The following is a 27,517-nucleotide window of genomic DNA, read 5'->3' on the forward strand; positions in this document are numbered from 1 at the left end:
AAAGATAAACTCATAATCTTCCACTTGCAGATCTGATCATCTTCCAGCATTCTGTATCTCAGGGAAAGGCATCCCTCCATGTGTCAAGCCAGAATCTAGGAGTAGTTCTTGACATCTCTCATCCCTTACATCTCATATGCAATGCATCACCGACACCTACCAATATACCTCCTAAATCTCTCAAACCCATCTGTCTCTCTGATCCTCGACCTTGCCTCTACAGTCTATGCCAAATTATTTTCATCTCTTGCTCAGACTACTACAAAGTCCTTAGTATTCTACATGCATCCATTCTGGCATAGTCCAGTTTATTCCCCCCATTGCTGCCAGAGCAATCTTTTGATTTTAATCTGACCAAAATCCTTCAAGGCCTTTGGGTAAAGACAGAGCTCCTTACAAGGCTTGTGACCCTGGCATAGTGTGATCCTGTAGCCTTTCCAGTCCCACCTATTTTCAGTTGCTTCTTCATTAGCCACCCTAGCAGCACCGGCCTTTGTTCAGTTCCTTGTACATGGCATGCTCCTTCCTGCCACAGGATCTTTGTACACACTGTTATATAGTGTGTACACTTTATACACACTGACATATACTTTATATGACATACACTTTATACACACTGACATATACTTACCTCTCTCTTTTCCTAGTTAATCCTTATTAATCTTCAGATCTTATTTTAAGCAGCATGGCTTCAGGGAGGGCCTTTCTGGTCAGATGAAATTACTATTCTAAGGGCACAATAGCATCATTTTCTTCTTTTTCTGAACATTCATTACAATTGCAACTTTGCATTTCCAAACGCTTTAATATGTCTCCCCCTAGACTGCGGGGAGGACATCATGTGATTTTGCTCAGCTTTGCATTCTCAGTGCTTAGCTAATTGATATCACTTACTCAACCAACCATGCATCAAACATGTACGGAACAGCAACTAGGAAGTAGGTACTGTGCTAGCTGCTGGAGGTGAACAAAACAGGAAACCTGGTCTAGGCTGGGGGAGTTGGGGGTTTGAAATTGCCCCTCTAGACTTCCCTCTGATTTACTTAGGTTTTCAACCAAGAACAACTGTACACAAATTACATAGTGATATCAAGTGCTTATTCCACAGTTTCTCCTACAAATTTACCCAGACACAATTAATCATTTTTTCTCAGCTGAAGGAGTAAGGAAATCCCAATAGATGGTCTAAGGTTACACTGTACGGAATGTTCAGCTAGAGAAACCAAACCCTCCTTATTCCTGGCACTGGCTCTAACCAAAATCAACATCCTGCCTTTTCCTAAGATAATAAGTAACAAATGGTTGTCCAAGACTCATTGAATTTTTTGAAGACAGAACTTTATCTCTTCTTGAATAATACAATTATGACCAATTTAATCATACTTTGGTCTCTTCTTAACATTAGAAAGATGTTTTAGCAACTTCTTTTGATCATTTCCAAGATATGTGTAGCACCAACTTTAATATTTTAAGTCTTGTGGCAAATATTCTCATACTTTCCAAATGGAAGAAAATGATGTATGAGCATTTTGTAGATGCAAAATGGTTCAAATGTGGTCAAGATACATTCTTAGCTGAAACGCAATAAAGTGATGACTGTATACAAAGGCTTCAGAGAACAGTCAAGAAAGGCCCTTTTTACAGAAAGAAGGAAAAGTGGGTGGAGGGGACAGGAAACATATTTATCAAATACTTGCTAAATCAAGCTCTATTTTTGGTACCTAATTTGTCTTGTTTCAAAGGAAGTATTATATAATAAGAGGCTTATTTTTAGAAAACATATCAGGCTAGACTTGTTCTACATTAATAAAAAAAAGGTTTTGTCAAAATACTTAACTGCTTAATTCTCGCCAACACATATGGCACTCACTATGTAACAGATGCTGTTCTCAGTTCTTTACACATACTAACTCATATAATCATCAAAACACGTCTAAGACGTAGGTACTATTGTTAACCCATCACATGGATGAGAAAACTGAGGCATGGGGAGGAAAAGTAACTTGCCCAAATCACAGAGCTAATGCAATATGGGACAGGTGTTGAACCCCAGTAGTCTGGTTTAGAGCCAGTGCACTAACCACCATGCAAGACTGACTGTCGAGACTTTTCATTTCTTTTCTTAAAGTATTTCAAAAATCATTTGATTGCAGACTAAATTTGTATCTTGGTTATAGGATGGAAAACAAAAAAGTCAGTTACAATATACCCATAGTTGAAGATCCATCATACGAAGACAAAGAATCTCTAAAATAAAATATAAGCCAAGAGGAAATATACTTTACAAGCCGAATCACATGCCATTTCAGGCACATAAAGTCTACCTGGATCAGTGTTGTCACTGAATAGTGGTAAAGGTAATATAAATTATAATTGGCAATATTGTGATCACACAATGTATCTCTACCTATAAACCCATTATTAACCAACTGCCCTGAGTTTGGAGCCACCATTATTCAAATCTCCAGTTGGAATCTTTTTTAAATATCCTCCACTTAGGTAAGAGAAAAGACCACAGTCCACATACTCTACCCACTCACACTTTCCAAAGAAGAAAAAACTCCATAATAACAAAGAATTGGTGACATGTAATGAAAATTGTAGTATTGTAACAGATTTTAGTAACTCAACTCACTTTCTTGATTGCTATTGGGTTAAACCACATGAAATTGACAATATTAGACCATTTTTAACCCAGAAAATGGCGATTCAGTATGGTTCAATCTAATAGGAAAGTCATACTTCATCATATGTAATGAAATCTAAGGAATAGTGTGTCATTTTCCCTAAAAGAACGGACCACTCAGAAGCCCATCACGAGAGCTTTTGAAAATCACAGCTCTGGTGGACACTGTTGGGACTCCTCCATCACGAAATGAGTTGCTAGAAAATATTCAGGGTGAACCCTCTCCATAAATCTGAGAAGAAGGACATCAATTTATGAGAAAAGATGGGTTCATATAACAGGGTGATAGATTTCTTAAAAACTTACCCTTGAAGACTAGGGGTGGGGGAAATGAGAAGAGTTATTTTTAAGGGTACAAAGTTTATTTTGGGATAACGAAAATGTTTTGGGTTTAGATAGTGGTGACAGTTACACAATATTGTGAATGTGTTTAATACCACTGAATTGTACACTTACAAATGGTTAAAATGATAAATATTATGCTATGTATATTTTACCACGATAGAAAAAACCTGACCTTTGGAATAAACTTAATTTTCCCCATTGTAATGTTGCTATTGTAACTTACTTGAATTAATTAAAGACATTGATGTCATTATTAAAAAAAATTCTGACATCCCTCTGAAGACATTGCAGCAACTGATTCTCTTCTACATTAGTGCTCAGCTTGACTGGGCATGTGGGTTAGACTCAGCTCCTTTGTGGGAAATGTTGGCAGCATTTTGAATTCCGTGATCCATCAGTTTTCACCTTGGCTGTCTCTGCATACAGACAGGCACGCCCACCACACACACACACACACACACACACACACACACACACACGCGCGCGCGCAGTATACCCCATCTGCTGAGAACCATATGCATCAGAGATTTGGGAATGAAAATCATCTGCCTTGAAGCCATTGGCTGACATTCCACATGTTCTGGCAGCCACTTCAAGTTGTCACTATCAGTTGGCTCATGTCAAATGAGTTAATAAGCTCATTTAGAGCCCTGGTGGGCAGATGTGCGTGTAGGTCAAAGCCCTTTCCACAACAAAAATTGCTGGATTACTAATGATTCTTTCTCTTTAATTAGGCCCAGGGCAGAAATAGCATTTAGACTTTGACATCCTTGAAGGAAAAACATTCACACAGTTTGGCAGCTTGACTCCGGTTCTTCATTAAACAGATATTTATAATTAAAATTGTAAAGGGATTCTTCCCTTTGCGCTGCTATACACTGGGTAGTCACAACCTTGTTCAGAGTTGTTAGCCTGCCAGGAGAATCAGAAGGCCCATTATTGCTTTTGGTCAACTGGAAAAGCTAACATGTTCCAGTATCCTATACTTAAAATACTTTACATGGAGTCAAACATATAGTCATTCTGCTAAGAGAGCTGTGAATTTAAAAAAGGTTTTGTTTGATTAATTATTCTGTACTAGGAACTGTTGATGTCTACGTATGTTTCACCTGCTTTACTTCCCATCAAGTTGTAAGGAATATATCCTATTACAAATCATGACTTTAGTGGTTGAAAGCAATGTCATGATGTCAGGAGATTTTTAGCATTTTGAGTTGTGTGAGTACTGAAATAAAACTACATAACATGCTTGTTTGAAGAGAAAGTCTAAAAGCCTTCATAGTTGTTCATATTTGTGGTATTGAACTACTTCCAAACTATGATTGAAATATTAGTGTGTTTAATAGGCTGACCTACTAAAGTTACGAAGCTAATATTGAGTCAAATCAAACATTTAAATAATGACCAAAACTAGGGGTTTTTTTCTCTTTTTTTGGTGAGGAAGATTGGCCCTGAGCTCATATCTGTTGCCAAATTTCTTCTTTTTGCTTGAGGAAGATTATCCCTGAGTTATCATCTATGCCATTCTTCCTCTATTTTGTATGTGGGACACGACCATAGCACAGCTTGATGAGCAGTGTGTAGGTCCATGCCTGGGATCCAAACCCGCAAACCACAGGCCACCGAAGCAGAGCACACACACTTAACCACTATGCCACTGGACTGGCCCCAGAATGTATAAATTCTGCTAAATTTTAGAATTTTAATTTTAATTTTAGAATTTAAAACTGTTAAATCTTCACTAATGATTTTTCATTTTAGTGAAAATATTGCCATTATAAAAAACATGAGACTCTCAGTTGTATATGTGAAACTGTAAAAAAAAAAAAAATTTAAGTCCCAAGTCTTCATGCCACTCTGAGAAGAAAGTGGAAGTATAAATAACCCATTAGCTTATTTAATGCACAAGAAGCTTTTGATGGGCTATATCAACACTGTGCCTGTTTCTCTTTATTTTCCAAATACCTTGAAAGAAAGGTCAAACTTCCTGACTATTGCATGCTTCTCTCTGACTCCTTCCACAATCCATTGTCATCTCTCCAGCCTCTCTGTTGAAACTGCTCTCTCAAAGTTTTCCAAATAACCTCGAAACTCACAAACTAAGGGACAGTTAGGCTCCTGCCTGTTTGATCTGTCTGATTTCATTCCATTTAAAACCTTTCACACATTCATTCAGTCAGTCAGCCAGTCAACAAATATTTATTTCTTGTTTACCTTAAATGTGTGTGACCGAGTGTGCATGTTGTAACTTATCTCTCAGATGTGGTAGCAGTGATGTGACCTGTTGTCACTAGATCTTCTGCTTTAGATTTTTTTTAAAAACAGTGATGGACTTGCACGTATCTGACCAATTCTCCTGCCAGTGTTTCAGATCCGAAAGAAGGCTAGCAATGTTTAAAGGTATAACATATGGAAGCTAAAAGGAAACTTGACTAGCACTCTGCCAGCTACCAAAAGTATCTGCATATGCGTTCCTAGCAGCTGTGTCAAAGGTTGACAGCCAGCCCTCTTCTTAAAACTTTGTGTGTGTGTGAGGAAGATTCACCCTGAGCTAACATCTGTGCCAATCTTCTATTTTATGTGGGACACCACCACAGCATGGCTTGACGAGCGGTGCTAAGCCCACACCTGGGATCCCAACCTGCGAACCCCAGGCTGCTGAAGCAGAACACGTGAACTTAACCACTTAGCCACTGGGCCAGCCCCTAAAACTAACTTTTTTTCATAGAGCATTGTGAAGAAAACAGGATGTTGTGTGGGGATGTTTACTAAATTTACAGTTTTAATTTCGAGATCTGTACTTTTCGCTCTTATATGCTTTTCTTCTTAAGAATATCAGCTACTTGAAAAATATCTACTGTGCTTGGGAACCTCAGAAAATGGGATGGAAGCTTTACAGAGTTGGATAAGGAAGTGTAGGGTGTCCAGGAATCCTGGTGTGGGGCAGAGCTTTGGAGCAGTCTAAGTGCTTCATTTGCCCTCACTCCTGTTGAAACATAGGTTCTGTTTATTCTTTCATCCTGGGTCCTTTGTTCACTCTGGGCGGGTGGATGGATGTGTGATTCGCTGGAGGTTATTTGCCCTGACCATATCCATTTACTCAAGTGGACAAGACCATTGCTATATCTCTACGGGTTTTCTTAACATCTCAGAAGCTAAACTGAACATAAAATAAGATCAAATCTCATATGTAAAAGGACTTTGAGCTTCTTACACTTGAGTTCAGCACAAGAAGAAAACACTAAGGGGGAAAAAACCCCTGCAGGAAATATATGAACATACTAGAGTAGAACAATGGAAGAGGTTAGAAGAAGCAAGGCAATTCGTCTATTAACATACATTAATATATAACATAATATCATGGTGTTTTTCCAATTGTTTGGGATGAACATGTGGTGCTTTGCCTTGGGGAAACACATCAGGGATATTCCTAGTGCTCTTTTGGCCCTGGCACTGAAGTTCTAGTGCTAGGATACTTCTCCGTGTCACAAACTGTATCCTGCTTCTGCCACAGCGGGCAGTCCCTCCTCCCAGGAGCACAAAGAGGGTCTTGGAAAGAGCAGATTTCCATGAGATTTAAGAAGGAAATACCCTTCAAAAATAACTTCAGGAAGACATCCAGAAATGGCAAAAATTACCTAATGTGGGCTTGGCACACCCAGCGTTCTGCTGTGTTTATTTGTTCAAAACTAATTTTGGTAACTTGTTCTCTGCGATTTGAAAGGCCGGCCAATCTTGAGCCATTCTTGCTAGTTCTTAGGGGGCCCATCCTATGGCCAGATACGATTGAAACCTGAACCACCGCAATAGCCCTTGGAAGTCAGCAAAGAGTTCTTAAGCGCTCCGTTTTTACTCAGAAAGAGCACAGTGCTCTCTCCTGGGTTACATTTCCAGTTTGGTCCTAGGGATAAGGCTTCTTGGGCACTCGCGTGATTGCAATCCTAATTGACTTTAGAGACAGATGGGATGTTCTCTTATGAATGCCACTGTATGACCCTCATGTAGGGGAGAGGCTGAGGTGGCCTCAGAGGCAAGGCTTCATTCTGAGAAGACTCTATATTTTGTTTCTAAGGCAACAAGGTCATTTAGGGCAGAAAAGGAGCTCCTTTACATGTGGAAAATATTAATGAGAGAAATGATTTGTGAAACACGCCAAAATCACATTTTCCCTTGATTTATCGTGTGCTATTTTTTCCTTTTGTTCTTTGACCACCTTTTCTGCAAACCCTTTGATGAAGAAAATCCAACTACTAGAGCAACAGAATGGGATTGTAGTTCATGAGAGAGATCATTCATTCATAAATGCAAAGACAGAGGCAGGCCCCATCTAGAAACTCCCCTGGAATCTTTGCAAATGGTACAAGTCTAAAGATTTCTATTTTAAGGTCTCGTAAGAGACAAAATATTTGAAAATGCACCTTACTGGTTTCTTACTCCCTAGTGACTCTCTTCCTTCTTCTTCTGCATTTTCAGATGAGCATTATCACCAGGTAGAAATGCACCTCTCAACAGACTGTTGTTTCCGGCCAGAGCACACTAGAGGAGGGGACAGATGCAATTCCCATACTGTCCAAAAGAAATGCACTTATCTCAGGTCAACTATGCAGGAAATTCAGGAATTTTCCTAAGGAGATAAATATAATATGGCGGCTAAGAGTAGACTGGCTGGGTTTGAGTCCTGGCTCTGTCCCTTACCAGCTGTGTAGACTTGGACCCACTGCTTAAACTCTCTGTGCCTTAGTAGCCTAATCTACACCACGGGGGTAAGAAAAGATCATGCCTCAAAAGGTGGCATTACATTAAATGACTATTTAGAATTGTATCTGTACATAGTAAATATACAATAAATAAGTGTTACCTATTATTGAAGTTTCAAAATAAATAATCATCCCTGTGCCCATTAGAAAATACAGAATTACTGAATTTTAGAGATTTTTTTGCACAAATTGCCATAGCAATTTCTTAAAAATGTTTTGTAATAAAATGGGAATGGATGAAAAGAAATGGCACTATGAAACATAACATTATTTCCAGATTGAAGAAAAGAATCATTTATTAAGTCTTTAAGATTTAGAATTCATTCTGGGATGCGAGACGAAATCATTCCCTGAAACCTGACTTTTTAAGACAGATAAACGTATAAAATAAAAAAAATACTTAATGATCAATGTAACATGCATCTCTGGTTGACAGACCTAAAGAGAAGTAGAAATTAGTAATAGTCTCAAAGTAAGAGTCAAGAGGGCACTAACTTTGTGACCTTAACCCGGAAATATAACTAGAAGTTAAAAGAGAAGCGTGCACCCACCTCAGTCCCTCCTAACACAACCCCCAACAAGCTAGAGAAATTGACCTTTTCAGTTGGCAATGAACTTTGTGTATTCAGCTGGTAGTGAATTTTGTGATTAAATCCTAAGTGGTAATTTTATGTTATTTACCTTTTATTACAATTTTTTTAAAGAGAGGCCCTTGAAAAATTGATGACGGCTTCAAATACTTTTGAAAAAATGACTCCTTTTATGATGATGTTGTGAAAGTCAAGCATGAAATATTGTCAGAAAATTACAACCTCCCCAAAACACTTGACTCATTATTTCTTTTTAATAATTAATGCAGCATTGGAATTAAAAGCTAAATTTTGTTAAAATAAATTTATTTAAGAAGAAAAACCTAAAGAGAAGTGATCAAATGATGGCGCCTTTTTAGGGACTGCCACCAACCATCTCCCAAAGCTGCATGCCCTGTTCCCGCCCAGCACCTGCACAGATGCCCTCCAGAGCTGATAAACCTGGCTGTGCCTCTCCCTCAGGCAAGCCATTTGATCTCTGCACTTCATTTCTCATTTTCCAAGATGAAAACTTTGAGCCAGTATGATTTCTAATATCCTCTGTGGCTCAAACATTCTATAATTCTCTCACTATTGCAAGCCCCAACCCCGGTCCCTGATTTTAAGCCTCTTTTTCACAAGCATGTGAAAATTATCATCTTAGGTAGCCCAAGAACCCTAGACATAAGTGTGGACTGTCAAAATATTTTTTTTTTCTTGCTGCAGTATTTTACCTACAGTCAGTTATACTACTCAGTATTCAAAAGAGCCATTTCTTTCCTCCAGCAAGAATTAATCATAGGTAAGGACTGGAAAAGACAATTTCCCCAGGTGAAGTTTAAGCACACTCCCGCTAAGAAGCCCATTCCTTTTTAATTTGCCAATTAAAAGTGGCCTGGGAAGTCACACATTGTCATTATCTCATTAAAAATACCATACTTGTCTCTCCCTTTCCTCTCTCTAGAAAAAGAACACTCAAGTAGTCCAACTGCTCCCCACAACTTAAACTGAATAGCACCCTAAAAAATTGGCTTTATCTAGTGTCCATCTTCTGCTATTACTGCCACAAATTCCACAGATTTCCAGTTACTAACCCAACACCATTTATTGGATATTTACTATATCCGTGAAATTTACTAAACATTGAAAGGAGTTAAAAAGGCACTAAAAAGCTCGCTTTCAGCAAATTCATGGCCAATCTCATTGGAAGACAGTCTTATAACTAGTTCTTTTGAAGATCCCAGCTGTATCGTCTTTCAGTTCTGCTTGGCTCTCATTAACCCCTCCCTATCTGTCTTGCCTGGTCATCTGTGAAAGGACATTATGAGCATGGTACTGATGGTTGAGATTACACCCCTGTAATAAAAAAAAAAAGGCTTGATGATTTTTGCTGGTATGACAGCTATAAATATCCTTCTCTTAAAAACTGTATATTGAGTCGACATTCCGTGTGGGAAATGTAATGATTTGAATTGTGTTACTGTTACTACTTTTCAGTTTCTGATGAGCCATATAATGACTAAAGGACAGGAGTAAGAAACACTGCAAAGATTCTTGATAATGGCTTATATTTAATAGTGCCCTTTGAATAATATAGTCATAAATGATAAATCTATGGTACTGACTTCCTGCATGTACTTGAGCATGATTTTGTGTATACACCTGCAGATTATTACGTTATTTCCAAAAATACGTTCTCAAAGACTTGTGCATAATAAAAACACGCATTACCATACCTCACGAGGGAAAGGTACACTGCCTGTCTTGAACCAAAGGTATGATTACCTTATTGCCTTGAATTCCCTTGGGGCCTGGATCCCCAGGAGGTCCACTAATGCCCTGCTCCAAGATGAAAAGCAAGAATTAGTGCTGTGTACAAAAGGCCATCCAGAAATGAATCATTCATTAGGGTCCCTAGAGATCCTGGAGTTAGAAGTCAGACTCTATAACTCAGAGTTAAGTTGGGGTTACGTGCAATTGAGAAATGTAACAAGATAATATTCCGTGTGTCAAATACACAGCTTCTAAAGTAGCACTTAAGCTGAGAGCAAACATGTATTAATGAGGTTTGTTTTCTAAATCTGTTTCCAACCTTTCCTGTGCTAGACCTCCTTTTTGAAAGATTTCAATAAATGACATTTTTTTTTAATATCTAAGGTATGTATAACTGAAAGTTGGAGCTCCCAATGACACTGTGATAACCAGAGTTACTGCCCTGCCCCGACACAACTCCAGGCCAAAGCAAAGGAGTTGATGGTTAACTAGATGCTGTCTAGGAAATCTTGGGTAAAGATAAATTTTCGGTAGACTTTTTGAAATATTGAAATTAACTCTTCACACATACACACCCTCCCCCCCTTACAATTTTAGATGAGACAAGTCCTCAGACTGGAAAAACCTGATCCAAATTATTTTCTGAAATCCATTGGATGTGTCTAACTTAAATAAATGCCTTAAAGAATCATTGCAAGTTATTGAGTATTAACTACTTATAAGGATGGAACAATACAAATACTGTAATTTAGAAAAATGCATAGCTCTTCCAACTATATTATAGTAGCAATGCAAAAATAATTATATCTTGCTTTTCACTGCTTGACTTTATCCGTCTTCCTAGACTCTAATTTTTTAACTTCTGTCTCTTCAGCTACTCACTAAGTAGACTCACCTGCTGGTACTTATCTTTAAGGAGCCTGAATTAGTTACTTGAAACATTAGGGCAGTGGTTTCTAAACATTTGTTGCACATTGGAATCACCTGGGAATCTTTAAAAATATTCATGCCTGGCTCCAAAACCCAGACATTCTGATTGAATTGATAGAGGGTACAAGTGGGCAAGGGGATTTTTCAAAGCTCCATAGGTGGTTCTATCCATACTTAGATTTGGTTTTAGCCTCCTTACCTGAAGTCCTCTGGGTCCCTTTGATCCATCTGGCCCTGGGGATCCCTGTGGAATAAAATTAACAGTAAGTTGCTCTAATTATCCATCTTTAAAGGGCAATGACTTTAGGTGGAAGAGAAGGGAATGTGTTCTCAGTAATGGCCAGTCTTCCCAGGTTATCCACACATCAAAGCCAACAGATTCATTGTTAACGAAATGATCCTAATTAACAAGCCAACTGGGGGTCGAACTTTCTTTTCGTAAACAAACTCCATGAAAACACGAGTTTAGATCCTTGGCCTATATGTTGACATTTTGATCAGAGCAAAGGATTTATTACTTAAGATTCCTTAGAAAGCAGTAAACTTGGCGGAATATTGTTTCCTTCTCACAAGGCAATGTCAGTTAAAGGAACAATTTAGTGAGTTTCCACAATGACTAGATCACTCTTTTGCCATCTTCAAGACATGAAACTTGGCAAAACACTGTTTATACTCAACACTCTTCTAACAGAAAATATTTCACTATGTTCCGTAAATGAGAAACCCTTTAAAGTTTATTTTTATGAGAGTACAATATAGTCTAGTCTCTCTTTTCTCGGATTTTCACTTTTTTTCTGCTTACCAAAATATAACGTATTGATAATAGACACACTTTGACAATCATAGAAAAAAGGAAAGAAACAAAAAAAAATTACACAGAGGCAACTGCTATTAACATTTTAGGCAGCTTTTCATCCAGTTTTATTCCCAATAGATTTTTTTCTTCAAATAATTTTGTATCCTATTTATTTGGTCTTGCAGTGTATCAAAAATATTTTTCCATGTCCTTAACTCTTAGTAAACTGAATTATATTCAAGAATATGAATCTATCATAATTTACTTACTCATTTCCCTAGTTTTGACACTTAAATTATTTCTGATGATTATTTTAAATAATAGTACAATGAACGTCTTTGTGTATAAATCTTTGTCCAACTTCTAATTTGTTCCTAAGGATAATTTCCTGGAAGAGGAGGACTGATGCAGAGACCATCAGCATGTTTAAGGCTCTCCCACTCCCTGTTGTCTCTTACATCATGTATGGAAAGAAAAAGTGAAACTTTCCTCCATAAAGTTTGTCCAGATTTCCATTCTCGCTGTCTGAGTAGAGAGCACATCCTCATCTTATAGAATCTCCATCAACACTAAGTATTATATATTATTTCAGTGTTTGCTAATTTAATAGGTGAAATAATATTTTAATGTTTTAATTTCACTTATTTAATTACTAATGTGTTTAGATATTTTTTAGCCATTTATACTTTTTTGTGTCCCTTCATGTTCTTTGTATATTTTACTTATAAACATGCATGAACTCTTCGTCTCAAGGACACTATATTTCATTGACTCTAGACAAGCATTTTTCCAGATTTTTACATCTCTGACGTTGGGATACATCTTACAATCAGTTGCATCTTATATTTATAAATAGCAGTATTTTTTCTTTTTTTTTTTCCGCACAGAAAATAATAGGGCATTTAACAATCCCTGACATCTTAGCCAATGAAATATACTAGCTTTGTCAGCCATTTTTATTTCTAATAGTTTTCCAAGCTATGGTTTGATTTTCATTTTTTTCTGTATGTGTCCCTTCTCCTGTATTTTCAAGTCCATGTCCAACTCCCACTTTCAATTATCCTCCAGGAAGAATCCATTCATCATCACACTTTTCATTTTGCCCAGAGATAATTACCAAACCTACGTTTTTCAGATTCTCCTGACCTTTAACTCTACGGTAGTTTAAAAGCTTCAGAAAGTCTCAAGCTATTTAAAATGTTTAATTACATGGACGAGTGTCATTATCTTATCCTCTTCTTTTCACATTCTGCCTCATTTTCTCTCCTTGACTCTCTCCCATAATTAAAATATAGATATTGAAAGAGTTTAATATTTTCGTGACATGCTGTTAATAGTTCTTAACTATAATGAAAACTACTTTTACTCTGTACTTTTTTGGACCCTTTATCATTATGTTTCAAATGTCCTCTCCATTTCTGATCCATTAAAGAACTCCTTAACGTATTTAAAATTGTCTGCAGTTTAAATAATTTATTCATATTTATTTTTTAATGAAAGGTAAATAGCTACCCAATTATCTGTTGCTTGCTGCATTTTCAAAATTTCAAACCCCTAACTATGTCTAGTTCTGCCACATTATTTATAAGTATCTCAACTTACTTCACAGAGTTCTTCACTCTACTTCGGAAAGTACTTGTTCTCAGTGTTTATATCTGGAAACCAATTCTGCTTTGACCCAGTTGGAGCTTGAACTGACTTTACTGGTTAAATTATTCTTTTCACCATCACATTCAGTAGGTCTACTCTCAAAGTTTAGGGTGCCAAAAAGCAAAATTTTAATGGTCCATAAGAAAGGCATTTGGGGGCTCCATTAACTAGATTTAGGTAGGGCTTTGTTTTCTGCTTCATGTTTTGCAGATGTGAAAACAGAGCCAATGACTCTCCAACTCCAGTAGTGAGATCAACCTAATGCATCCCAGGAGTTTCCTCTTAAGGAAATTCAACCCCAAAGGGATCACAGCTGTTAGCATTTTAAAAACATGTTGCTTACTTTGTCACCTTTTATTCCTGGTTTACCACACTCTCCGCGTTCACCCTAAAAAAGAAATAAATAAAATAAATGAGGACATTTGCAGTCATTTAGTGTTATGATCTTTTTTTAAAGATTCCCAGCAGAATCTTATGACATAAGCACTCTAATGGATTATACATAATTTTATCCTCAATCCTCTGGGTTATTTGGTCATTCAACCCTGAAATACTTCATCCAGGAGTCATCCTTAGCTTGACAGACTCAAATCAGTGATACCACCTAATGAAGTTTAACATTTATTTTTTTTTTAATTGGTACTTGAGCTAACAGTTGTTGCCAATCTTCTTTTTTTTCCCCGCTTTTTCTCCCAAAACTCCCCCAGTATATAGTTTTATATTTTAGTTGTGGGTCCTTCTAGTTGTGGCATGTGGGACGCCGCCTCAGTGTGGCCTGATGAGTGGTGCCATGTCCCCGCCCAGGATCCGAACCAGGGAAACCCTAGTCCACAGAAGCTGAGCATGCAAATTTAACCACTCGGCCACGAGGCTGGCCCCAAGTTTAATATTTTTGAGAGATGGATAAAATTGAACGGAAAGAAACTAAGGTTTATTGAGCATCTACCATATATTGTATGTGATTTAATTTGCAATTGTGATTTAATTGAGTCCACATTACAGTCCAATAAGATGAATTTTAAAATTCTCATTTTATGGATGAGAAAACTTAAGCTCAAGAAAAGTAACTTCCCTCCATCATATAGCTAGTAAAAAGAAGAATTAAGGTCTGAACCCAGGTTTACTCAGAGTCCCTATTTTTTTCACAGCACTATGCTCCATCCTGGGTACCAACTTTGATCAATTAGTAGTGTCTACCTAGAGAACTATGAGAGAAAGGTTCCGAGACCATGTCGCAACTTGGTGAGGAAAGGAGCCATGATGAATCAGCAAGCTCCGCTGTGAGGGAGAGCGTAGGGCATGGTGGCAAGCGTACTATGGATTTTCTGTCATCACACTTTACTGCCCTGCCTCCCCGGGAATACTAATTTTTAAAACCTAACATTTAAATTACACTTTACAGTTTATTATTAATGTTATTTTCACACTCAGATATTAACTGTCTGAGGTAGATATTATCAGCCCAATTTTACAGACTGAAGATTTGTGATTTAAAAAGGTTAAGTAACTTGCTCAAGTAGAATGAGAACTGGCACCTCTGAAAACTAATCTATTATATCAGACTTCTAAGACTTTTAATAATCAGAACTAAAAAGTAACAAAGTCAATTAGAAAAATGGTTAAAGTTAGAATTTTCAAAGTACTTTCATATATATATCTATTCTGAGCCTCAGAGCAATTCATGTTTTTAAGATGAGGCAGCTCAATTGGAGAGGTTAAATGATTGACTTACACGTACATGCTAGCCAGTGACTCCTAGTCCAGTGCCCTCAGCACTAGTTTCTGCTTCTGCTGCTGCTTTATCTCTGTGCTGCTCTAAGACATGCTACTCTATGCCACTACACAATGACATAAACAACTTGCACTAGAATGTACATCAATGCCCTGCTTCCTTCACGAAGAAAGTCTTGCTATGAAAAATATATGTCAGCTGAAGTAAACAATGTATTTAGTGATATAGTGGATGTATATTCTGGTACAAACTTTATCTCATCACAAAATAGCGATCATCAGTTCCTAGATTGATGGCCAGCCTGCAGGTCACACTTTGAATAGCACTGCTCTAAGAAGGGAAATCAGAGTTGTAACCACCCATTATGGATGCAAATTATGTGCCAAAGCCTCTACATTATTGCTAATCCTCACAGCAGCCTTGCAAGGTCTATATATATATCTCCACTCACAGATTAGGAAAATGAGCCTCAGAAGGATTAAGTAGCTCGCCCATGATCACAAGATTGAGTCTGTTAGACTTCCAAGTCCATGTTCTTCATCAGCCACCCAAAGCTGAACAGGGCGCGCTGACATAGTCTGCAAGTTACTTTCCAGTAACTTGATGCTTCTGCCTCGGGTACTGCGTGGGGTGTTGCTGGCATGGGGAGCAGGAAAGAAGGAGGTACAATTCCTAGATCCAGCTATGCTTCTGTTCAAAAGCAATCTGTTCTCTCTCCACACCATGTTGTGAGTCAAACCCACCCAGGAAAAACTGAGCTCTCACTTAGAACAAGTTGAACATTTATTTCTAAGTGCAAATGGAAAATCATTCTTGAAGAATCAATTAGAAGGCAATTAATTTAATAATGTTGGATGGAAATAAAATGAGTCAACCACCAAAATGTAAAACAGAAAAGTACCATAAATACACCCGAAATTCTTTTGGCCGGAATTCACATTCCATTTGTCCAGACAGATTCGTTAGCTCGAGGGTCCTGAGGAACAGCATTTGTTTTGGGGGGCAGATTTCCATCAATGAAAATATTGTCCTCATGTTATTTGCCTCTGCAAAGGCGTTTTCTTTTTTGATGGGCTCAGTAATCCCTATGGAATGGCCATAATTACATAGTTCCAGAGAGCAAGTACTTCAGAAAACTGTGAACAGATTAGCTCTGTTCTCAGCCTCTGATTTCTAACGTTGCTGCTCCTTGTGAAATTGCGGTTTGAATGTCGATGGTTCAGGGTCACTTTGCTCTGACAGCTTGTATTTTCCAGATGAGAACTCCTCCAATGAATCTACAATTCCCCAGAAGGTTAAATGAATCTTTCAAGAATATATACATAAAGCTTCCTGGTGTTGATAATTAGCTCATTGTATAAGTCAAGATGGACAAGGGCATGGAGAATTTTCTTCAACTATATATAGGACAATTTTATAATCATGAAACTTTCTGAACTTGCCCATATTATCGTTTCTTCCCCATCTCTTCACAGTAGCACCTTACATTTATAGACCAGCAGTTTACAATATATTGTCCCATTCACTATTCCATTTGATTCTCCAACCACCCTGTACATTAGGGAGGCCTGTATTAGTCCTGTTCTATAGAGATGAAGAAACAGACACTCCAAGATCTTGAGTTACCCAGGTTCTCACGGCTAAGTACAGAATTACGGCATTTCTTACACTCTTTCCCTTTTAGGCCTAACTCTTCCAGTGTTTGGGGATATATTTATTTGTCTGTACATAAGTTCACCCCTACTATTTGCAGGGCCCAGGACAAGAGTGGGAGCAGAGGCCCACATACCACATATCTAAATAGTTGAAAGTTATGAATCAAGTTAATAAACTAGTAATGTTCTAGCTTCCTTTCTTGACAAATATACCTTCAAAAGGAATAAGAAATGAAAGAATTTTGGGATTCCTCAGAGGTCCATGTGGGAGTAGAGCCCCATGGCCACGGCCTACAGCCCAGCTCCCACTTCACTTTCTACCTCCAGCGCCTTCTACAGGAGGAGGAGCCTGAGTGTGCGTACATGAAGGTGCCCCAGGCAACACAACAAAGCTCCCTCAGGGCCCTTTCCTGTGCCAACAAATAGCTCCCATTTGGTTTCCCCTCAGGCCTTGGAAGAAGATGGACCTAGGAAAGAGGTTTGTGAATGCCTTCAAAGAAGGCTCAGGCCGTTTTGCAGAGACTTCTGGGGTCTTGGTTACCCAAAGCATGATCCAGAAGAAGAGGGCACAGGCCTCTTGTCCTGCAGACTCCTGGCTCCATGGGGAGTGGGGAGACCAGAGGAGACCCAGAGCAGGACCCCCTAAAGTGCAGGCCTCTTGCCCAGGTCTGCAGGTTGTGGACAGAATGCATGATAGGCACATGTTCTAATTTCAGACAGAAAATCTGGTAAGAGAGAGAACAATGGCATAAACTGTGAATGAACTATTGAACCCTCTCAAAGATGCCTGAGCCCCAGTCCAACTTGTTCTTTCTTTAGAACCAGTTTGATTTCCTAACTCACAATTTGCAAATAATCATAAAATAATCTACTAACCCATAACTTTTGCTCCTTTTTTGGTCAAATTTACCCTTCCTGCAAGCTCTACCCCGATGCCTGACAGAAAAGTAAGCAGTTCTTTACTGCTTACCCAGGGTAAATCCTCTTTCCGCCATGACTGGGTTCGGTGTTTGGGTTTCACAGGAAATTAAGCACCAAGGGAGCAACCTCACTGCAGTGTTGCCACATCCGTTTGTATATAGAAACATTTAGTCTGGACGCCTGTGATGCATGGCTATTAAACTGGTGTCTCTGTTCGTGTTTGTGGACCTGAGAGTCTGGATTCTAGTCTCAGGAATCTTAGGGCACCTTCTACCCCTTACAACACACAGCCATCTCTTAAGTTCTATTATTATTTTATGTTAACAGAGTTAAGAGTCCACTTAGGAATTAGCGAATCTAGACTTACGAAAATAAAGGAAAATAGATTTTATTAAGTGCGTAAATACAGTTATGTTTCTGTTTTACTTTCTGAAATTCTGGTCTATCTATTTGTTGTTACCAACTCACCTTCTCACCCTTGTACCCACGAATTCCCTAATTAAAAAGAAAAGAAAAGAAAAAGTGAATATGATATTAGAAGGCATAGTTGGAGGAAGTATTTGATGTTTTTCATTTATGAAGTATAACAAAACACCTCTGTACAGTCCTGGAAAATAAGACCATATAAATGTAAGCTATTTCACTTTTTGCACTGAGGGAATGCACACTTACCAGGGAGAAGAAAAGAACCTATTTTTCTCTTTATTACATTCCATTCTCAGTTCCATGTATTTTTTCAAACCTAATTTCTTACCCTTTGGCCCAAAGCTGAAGGAGAGACTAGACACTGAAACTCATTGTAGAAGTGATGACCTATGACGGTCCTTTCAAAATTGTTATATTGACTTTTAAACTATGAACTATCACAGCTGAGAATGTTTCCCAGGGACTGTTAGAGAAATTGGCTTTGAAAATGAGCTGAGATAATGGCCTTTAAAATGTACGTAAATATTTATATCCATTATGGTCCTCCTTTCAAATTCAGTCTAGAATATAGAATATCAAGGAAATGAATGGTTCCTTTATCGACCGTAATGAGACAGTGACCTTTAAGTTACTATATTTTATCTCCTGCTAAATAAGGGGCCGGCGCTTCTGTTCCTCTTCTGTGTCACTCTAGGGAATGCTGCACCGCCTGCTCCATTGTGTCCCCGCCCATAAGCCCTTTAAGCAATACAATGCTGGATGTTAATGGACTGGGAAATTACCAACTTTGAGCAACGGCAAGTCTTTTTCAAACAGGGTTTCACATCTTTTTCATACAACTATAGTTTTCAAGTATGAAAATAGAAGTGTAAAATATATTTTAAGTGAGCTGGAGAAACCGATGGAAAGAACAAGTATGATTACAGTTACATGTGAGTCAGACTACAAAATTTTGTTGTGCATGGCTTTTGTACAAAAGGCAAAAAGGAAAACTTCAGGGAGGAGATAACACTTCTCTCCAAATGAGCGGTCACTGAGAAACTGAAGATAAAAGTAGAACTAGTCAAAAATATTGTTACACTACAATTTAATCCGTTTTAGAAATATTTATTCACATAAATGGTTTAAGTTTTAGTATTGTGCTGAAAATGAAAGGCCACATTACAGACAGTTAAATTGGGGTTCTTTATTAAAACAATTCACGTTTACAGCACTGGAAAAGGCCAGACTTCCAATCTCAGGAATCTCAGTACGCCCTTCACCCCTTACAACGCACAACCATATTTAAAATTCTGCCATTAGTTTATGTTAAAAGAGTTAAGATTGTATTTAGGAAGGAGCCAATATGATTTACAAAAATAAAGGAATATTACTTTTTTATAGTATACTCTTTTTTTTCCCCTATTTTTCTTTCTGAAATCTCTGGTCAATTTATTTGGTTGCTTATTCTTCCTTCCTTCCTCCCTTGCTTTCAGTGCATCTTAATTAGTAGTTTAAAATATTCAAATTTAAAATATCCAAAACAGCACTCATCGGTCTCTGCCAAATTTGTTTCTGACTTTCCTATTTCTATTCATGGTACAATCATATTTCAAATCACACAGAATCCGAAGTTTATAGTCGTATTTTCTCTCTATTTGCCCTCCATGTTCCTTTAATCCGACCAGTTAAAATCCTCCAACAGCATCCACTGCACTTAGTTTCAAATCTGCTCTCCTTCCCCTGGCCAGCAAGACCCTAGGTGATCTGGCCTCTGCCTACCTCTACAGCCTCATCTCCTGCCACTCTTTCTGACTTCTTTTATATTTTTATAACACTTGTCACTGATTGGAATTCTTATTCATTTTTTTGCCTATTTATTGCCTCCCCTTGGCAGCACACTTCGTGAAACAAGGACTACATGTCTTGCTCACTCCTGTATCCCCAGCATCTAAAAGAGGGCCCAGCATATAGCAAGGGCTCAATAAAAATACGTTGAGTAAATGAGTTATAGTCACCACAGCCTATCATTTCTACCCTTTCGTGGTTCTCAGAATGTGCTCTTCCTTTCTATTTTGTCGTCACTGTAGCCCAATTCCATCCAATATAATGTGAGCCACATATGTAATTTTAAATTCCCTTATACCTACATTAAAAAAAGCAACAATAAACAGGTGACATTAATTTTTAATAATATATTTGATTTATCCCAATACGTCCAAAATACTGTCACTCCAACATGTATACAATAGAGAAAATTTTCAATGAGATATTTTACATCTTTTTGGGGGGGGGGACTAAGTCATCAAAATTCAGTGGGTATTTTACTCTTACAGCACATCTCAATTCAGGCTAGCCAAGTTTCAACTGTTCAGTGAGCACATATGGCTAGTGGCTTTCACATTGGCCAGAGCAGCTCTAGCCAATGTCCCTGTTACTTCTCACATAGGCTGCAGCAACAAAACTTCTTCCAAATTCTTCTTCCTTCTACTTGTTCCCATTTCAACTTTTCTTTAAGAACCATGCCAGATTAACCTTCGGAATACACAGCTCTTGGGTCATGCACCTCATCTAAAATCTCAGGAGGTACCCATCACCTAGCAAAGCCCAGATCTTACAGCCAGCATGGAGTGCTCACTCTGACCTTCAAGCCATGTCTGACAATACTCCTCTTCAGGTACCCCATCTTGCCATTCTCCAATGCATTGCCTTCCCTCAGGTTGCTGCTCATGGCACTCTCCATCTGGAATGCCTGTTCCCTTCCACCTTCCTGTCTGTCCTTTCCTGTCACAATCCTACACTCTTCAGGGCTCATCCCATAAAACCTACCCCAATAGCTCCAATCGCCTCTGAAGGCCCATAATACTTTGTGTATGCGATTTTTACAATGGTTTGACATTCTGCTTCATGCTGTAAGCCATTTTAAATATCTTATCTCTCCTGTGAGATAATAAACTTTTCAAAAATGTAAGTGCTTTGTCCTAATTTTATTTTCACATGATAATACGCTTTATGTGTGGAAGATACCTAAGAAATGTTTCCTGAATAAATAACACAAATTTCTAAATGAACTACCATTGAAATTATCAAAATTTCTATCAAAGTTTTTCATGAAGTTGATAAAAAAAACACCAAGAGAACAGTTTTTAAGACCTCTGAGTCTGAGTCCTGGGCTTTCACCCAAGGGGGCAGCCAAGAGGAGAATTTGTATGTAGCATGACCTCCTTTTTATTCACTGTCCACTTCTCTCCTATTTGCTCCACTACTGCAATTCCCCCAGAAAAAAAATGCGGAAGAAGAAATTTACTGTGATTATCTCTCAGACAATCTCTGATATCTTCTAATTTTAGGGATAATAAATCAACTAGAATGATCTTTTTTTGTCTGTAGAATTGGATTAACAAAAGCATGGTTTAGATTAGGTAATTCTTATGCTCCCAGAATTTTAACTTATTCTTTATCCAAAAAAAAAAGAGCTAAGACAGAAAGCAAAATACTTTTCTTATTTGAGGCTTTCACAAATCTCAAATTAAGTATCAGGGAATGTCATGTGGTTGACCACCCTGGTCCTATCATCACTCCTGTTGAGCAGACCATTTTCTCCTCACATTTGCACTTCTAAGATCATATCTGTCTGGTTGCCCGAGTGAGCCATCGAGAGCACACGTAGACATAAATCATTTTTGCACTTGCACTACCCGGGTCAAAATGATCAATTACAGGATCTTAGCATCCTGCGATTACTTTCTTAGGAAGGCAGTCCAGTTGTGTACATACCCCCAGGCCTCTTTCTCCAGGTTCTCCTTTTTGGGCATCGCCCTGCGACAAACAAAAAACTTAGTCAAAATTCCACAGCCCTGCAGAGTGACTGATTGCTCAATAAAAGGCATTTTTCAGAATTCCCAGATTGATAGGTTAACCCAATGGGGAAAAAATCTTTAGCTTTTACCATTGACATTTGCACCACACAATCTAGGGAAGAAAATAGCAGCTCAGATAGCCTTTGCCCTTTGGAGTGAAGCCAGATGTATAGGGTGCAGAATCCAGGTACATTTTCACAGTTTAGGCTGAGTCTTGCATCCCAGTTTAATAACACAGCCATTGTTCTCAAATACAGCATTGTACTCACTCAGAGCCAGCCACTCTGGCTTTTCTCCAAGGGGCTGTGGAATGTTTTCCAAAATGTCGTTAAGAGTGATTGCTTGATTTCAGCAACACTTAGGAAAATATATTATGTGGCGCAAAATTACAAGCCAAATAAATGAAATGTGAATGTAGGTTTACAACAGGTATTTAACAAAACAAAAAGAAGACATGATGGCATCAATTCAGACCCATATGAGGTGATTGAGTGTGGGGGGTATGTGTGTACGCATACGAATTATAAAGTCACCCAAGGATACTTTACATTCCCTTTATTGGACAAGCAAGTAATTGGGAAAAATACTTTCACGCATCTAACATGTTTTTTATTACCTCCCTAAACATATTCTCAGAAATGGGGTTATTGGGTTAAATTCTTTTTTTTTTAAGGAAGATTAGCCCTGAGCTAACATCTGCTGCCAATCCTCCTCTTTTTGCTGATGAAGACTGGCCCTGAGCTAACATCCATGCCCATCTTCCTCTACTTTATATGTGGGATGCCTACCACAGCACGGCTTGCCAAGTGGTGCCATATCCACACCTGGGATCCGAACCGGTGAACCCTGGGCCACCAAAGTGGAACATGCACACTTAACCACTGCCCCACCAGGCCAGCCCCACACAAAGAATGTCTTGATAAGTGGTGCATAGGTCCGCGCCCAGGATCCAAACCGGTGACCCACAGGCTGCCAAAGTGGAGCACATGAACTTAACCACTGCACCACCAGGCCAACCCTGGGTTAAAATTTTGAATATTTGAATGCTTCTTATGTAGTGCCTAATTGCATTCCAAAATGTTTGTGCCAGGTTACCTTCAAAGTGAAGATCAAAGTAGTTTCACCATCACATTGCTATGACTAGTTGTTATTTTAATATTGCTATGTTAACTGCTATAAGAAAAAAAATGTTTTTTAAAATTTGAAACGCAGAAAGATCCAAAGCATATGAACTAAAAAATTGCTCCTCCACCCCTCAAAAAACCAACCCAACAATCCTGGACTCCAAAGTTTCTAAAATGTGAATAATTAGTATTAAATGGTATCTCATTGTGTCTATTTAAATTTCTTTCGTTAACTAGTGAAATTAAATGTTTTTCTATTTCTTTATACTAGTTTTATTTCCTCTCTTGAAAATCATTTGTGTCCTTTCACCTTTCAATGATTAGAAACTTGATATTCTCCCATCTGTTTTATAAAGTCCTTAGGTACTCTAGAAATTAAGCCAATGTTCATTGTGTTTGATGCAAACACTTCCCTATATGTGTTCCTCTTCATTTAAAGCATTGTTTTTCATTATACAGAATTTTGCCTGAAATTTTCACATAGTTGTATATGCTCATCTCTCTCGTGATTACCACAGTTGCTCTTGAAATTGAAACACCATCATCCCAACAATGATCTGAATAGGTAATTTTTTAAAAACTTAATGTAGGATTCTTTTTGATGGGTACACAAAAGAAGTGGGGAAATGCCTAAAGATGGTTTGGCAGTAAGAGACCATCTGGTGTTTTTTCTATTATTATCTTAGGTCAATTATCCATAAAAAACACTAGTACCAATGTCATTCTGATATGGAATATGTATCAGTAATTTATGGAACATTGAACTCATTGTTTCGGGTTACCATTATTTAAGTACACATTTCTATTTATTCACTGTCCCTAGGTTTCCTACACTTATAGACTAAAATGGTCATATGTTTCTCAGAATTTGTAAACACAAGCTAACACATACCAGACAGATACTGTAGGCAGTGAACAGTCTGGATTCTGCACAGAAATCATCAGATATTTGGCATTGACATATATTACAATGCTCTTTGTTTTCTCAATTTTTGTTCTTTAAATAAATCTAGAAGGAGATACATTGATTTAAAGGAAAGCTGTTCATTCATTTACCGGGTTTCCTTTTGGTCCTCGCTCACCTTTGATACCTGGGTTTCCATGCGTACCCTGAAGGAAAGGGAAAAAAGATTATATTGAGGAAGAATTCTATTAGTTTCCTACACCTTACAATAATTCCTGATTAGCTTCATCCCATAAAATGAGGGAAGATTGAATAAAAAAAAAAAAGCACTTTACCTACCAAGCACAGATTCAATTATGTTCTCTCCTTTACTACACACCAGGAAGGCTGCAGTCTTGAACAGACAGAGTCTTTAGATTTGCTCAAAAGAGGATAATGTCTCTTTCTCTCTCTGTTCAAGGGATAATCTCAAAAGACGGGAGAAGAGAGTTCTCCAATTCTATTCCAGAAAAGTGCTTTGTTTTCCTATTCTCAAACTACCAACAAGCTCACTTTTCTGAGAAAGGGTTTTGGGGACACTCAATAAGTATTAAATAACATAGTTCCAGGGTATCTCTATTAAACATGGTACAGTAATTTCCTCTAACAATACTGAGTTACTGAAATTGTCAGATGAGCTCAGCAATTATCAATTTTCTTACTGTTCATTCTAAAACATAATTGAATATCCCAAATAAACCTTCCCCTGGAAATCTCTTGGTGTATTAAGTATAAACTAAGACTTCAAAGGAAGGAAAGTTTAAACCTTTGTTTTGGCCAAAATCAGCTTCTACTGACTGCCACATTATCATGTAATACATCTAACTTTGTATTTAAAGAAAAAAAGACAAGCAAACACTCCCACTTTCTAATGATTTGATTGGTAGAATGGTTTGGAAAACTATAGGCTTTGAATTCAAGTCTGAAGTTAAACGTGTCACAGTCTAAGAAATTCACTGTACACATTCCCTTTTTTGCCCCTTCATACAAGCATAAGTTCAAAACATTTATCCAGGCATTTTTGTGAAGTATCTCCACTTGTTTCTGAACTCTAGGCTTTGGAATCACATAAGTAAGTGGAATACTGAATGAGCAGCACGGATGCTTTCTGGTGATAGGTTTCAGAGAAATGTTCAGCATCTCCAGTCATCATGATGTCGCTTCAAATGCCTTCTCAATACAACATGGCACCTACCAGATAGTAGGCCAGAATATAAAGGAAGCACTCCTTTTTGGATTATTTTATCAAGTATCGAATCATCATAGTAAATCCTATGTTGCCATTTCACTTAATTCACTCTAATCCCCAAAACTTCCTGATCAGCTTCCCACCCCCCAGCACCCCCTCCACCTCCTCACCCCACCCCCCACCCCGACCCCACAGGCCATCTGGTGCTGCTCTTGGATACATGTGAAAATAAAATTACCTTCCAGAGAGGTCTGTGTCACTTGTTTCTAAGTGGAGTAGGATAAAGTTTTACCTAAAGCTCTGAGGATTTGTATGATCTCTTTTTCTGTATTTTCACTTAAGTATTGAGAAATTCTGGCCCCAATTGTCACATTAGAAGTGATCCTGAAATATCCTTTGTGGGAACAACTTCATCATTTTAAACCAAATCTGCCCTCAGTTCAGGTCAGTAAAATCCCAGGCTTATTTCTAAGGACAGAATGTATCCCTTTAGGAATAAAAGAAAGAATCAGCATGTCCAGTTTTGCTATTATTTGCACACAACGGTTTTTCAACAGCACAAAATTGCCCCGATGTCTTCAAGTGTGAATAGAGCTATCATTGCTAGGACATCCTGACTTGACCCTAAGTTCAAGTAGAAATATACTCACAGGAGGCCCTGGGTCACCCGGATCCCCCTTCTGACAGTCACAAATCTTGTGTTCACACTGAATCAATAATGAAAAAAAATTTTAACACATAGCAAAATACAGCATTTCAAATCTTATTCAGTACATAACTAAATGGAACACTCCCTTGAAGAAATGTTACCTTGCAAATTTATGGAGATTTTGCTCTCCCTATTAAATTCTTCTAGGAAAACGCAGATCTAGTAAGAGCCAGATAACACAGTATTGTTAAATATTGCCATGGTTAAACAAAATAGACCTTCCATTAAAAAAAATATATATATAACATATAGTTTCCAGTTCAAAGGGGAAAAATAAATATTTTCGGTGGACTTTTGGAACTTCTGCTGTTTCTCTTTTATATAACACAACAAAGCTTAACAATATACAAATTCAAATACTCCTTTATTCAACAAAGGAAACCCTTTGACTTTCACCATATTTTATCAATTCTAAGATGCACATTTTTCCTTATTTTAATGTCTCTGAAATCAGAATGAGTGTTATACAAATCAGGCCTGATCATGATGAAGTTATTTTCTGCATATACACTTCAAAACTAACAGAATGAAATGGAGGAAAACTCCAGAGATGCCACTGGAGCACTCTCAAGAAATGCTGCATCACCAATGCTTTTGACGGCACAGAAGCCAGGATTGTGTGGAAAAACAAGGGCATCGATGATTAAGACAAAACGTGATTCAGAAGACATAGACTCTGACTGCGAGGGAGTTTTAGAAACAAGCAATTTAGTTTGCTTACATTTTCCTTTATATGTATGCACAAAAGTGATACAGGATTTAAAAATCTACAGCTAAATAAATCCAAAAGGACTCTTACGATAAGTATAAAATGAAAAACTGCAATTGATAATTAGGTACTGTATCTTAGTTTAATTGGCAGGGTTTTTCCTGTCTAGTGGCATATGAACTAATGGTGTATCTGACCGTGTATAATTCAATGGAACGTGGTGCTCTACAAGGTTTGGTTGGCTCCTACTATTTTATGCAATACTACTTGTAAATTTCCTTATATTAAATAAGCAGTTTATCAAACAAAGTTCAGATGTTCCAAACTCTTTGTGTTAAAAACCTCACAGCCGGTACAAGTCCTTAGCAAGCTGATGGTCATTTATTGTGCTAAGTACTATCCAGCTGATATCAGCCAGCTTCCCTTGCCACTTGGTCTGGTTGCCACCATCAGGAAGGAGAATGAGCTTAAAGTCAATCAGCAAGCAGCAGAGGGCAGCTCTGAGCTCTGTCACTTAGCCAGAAACACTGCCTATCCCTAGCCAACACGGTACACCTTCCAAAGTGGAGGACCCCTGCGAGTAGCTGGTATCAGTGACATGCTTAGAATAAAAGAAGTCATGTCAAAGTAAGTAAAAACTATGCCGTTTGGTTATTAATTTCTAAAATCATTCTCTAAAATCACATTAAATATTTTCCAGTTTTTCTGATTTTTCTAACCTGCAGTGGACATGGTGACATAAAAAAATCAGATGACTGTCTCAA

General features: G+C 37.9%; 1 protein-coding gene across 1 annotated transcript in view; it reads right to left on the reverse strand.

The window, feature by feature from the left end:
- COL28A1 (collagen type XXVIII alpha 1 chain) overlaps positions 1–27,517 on the reverse strand; it is a 168,519-nt gene that overhangs the window by 130,004 nt on the left and 10,998 nt on the right. The window contains exons 5-11 of the mRNA XM_046669968.1: positions 25,986–26,042; positions 24,260–24,313; positions 21,997–22,038; positions 18,283–18,309; positions 13,850–13,894; positions 11,260–11,304; positions 10,143–10,196 (exon numbers count right to left, since the gene is read on the reverse strand). Coding sequence (XP_046525924.1) covers positions 10,143–10,196; positions 11,260–11,304; positions 13,850–13,894; positions 18,283–18,309; positions 21,997–22,038; positions 24,260–24,313; positions 25,986–26,042 — 324 coding nt within the window. The remainder of the gene's footprint in view (positions 1–10,142; positions 10,197–11,259; positions 11,305–13,849; positions 13,895–18,282; positions 18,310–21,996; positions 22,039–24,259; positions 24,314–25,985; positions 26,043–27,517) is intronic.

Source organism: Equus quagga, chromosome 8, assembly GCF_021613505.1.
Source record: "Equus quagga isolate Etosha38 chromosome 8, UCLA_HA_Equagga_1.0, whole genome shotgun sequence".
Classification (NCBI taxonomy): domain Eukaryota; kingdom Metazoa; phylum Chordata; class Mammalia; order Perissodactyla; family Equidae; genus Equus; species Equus quagga.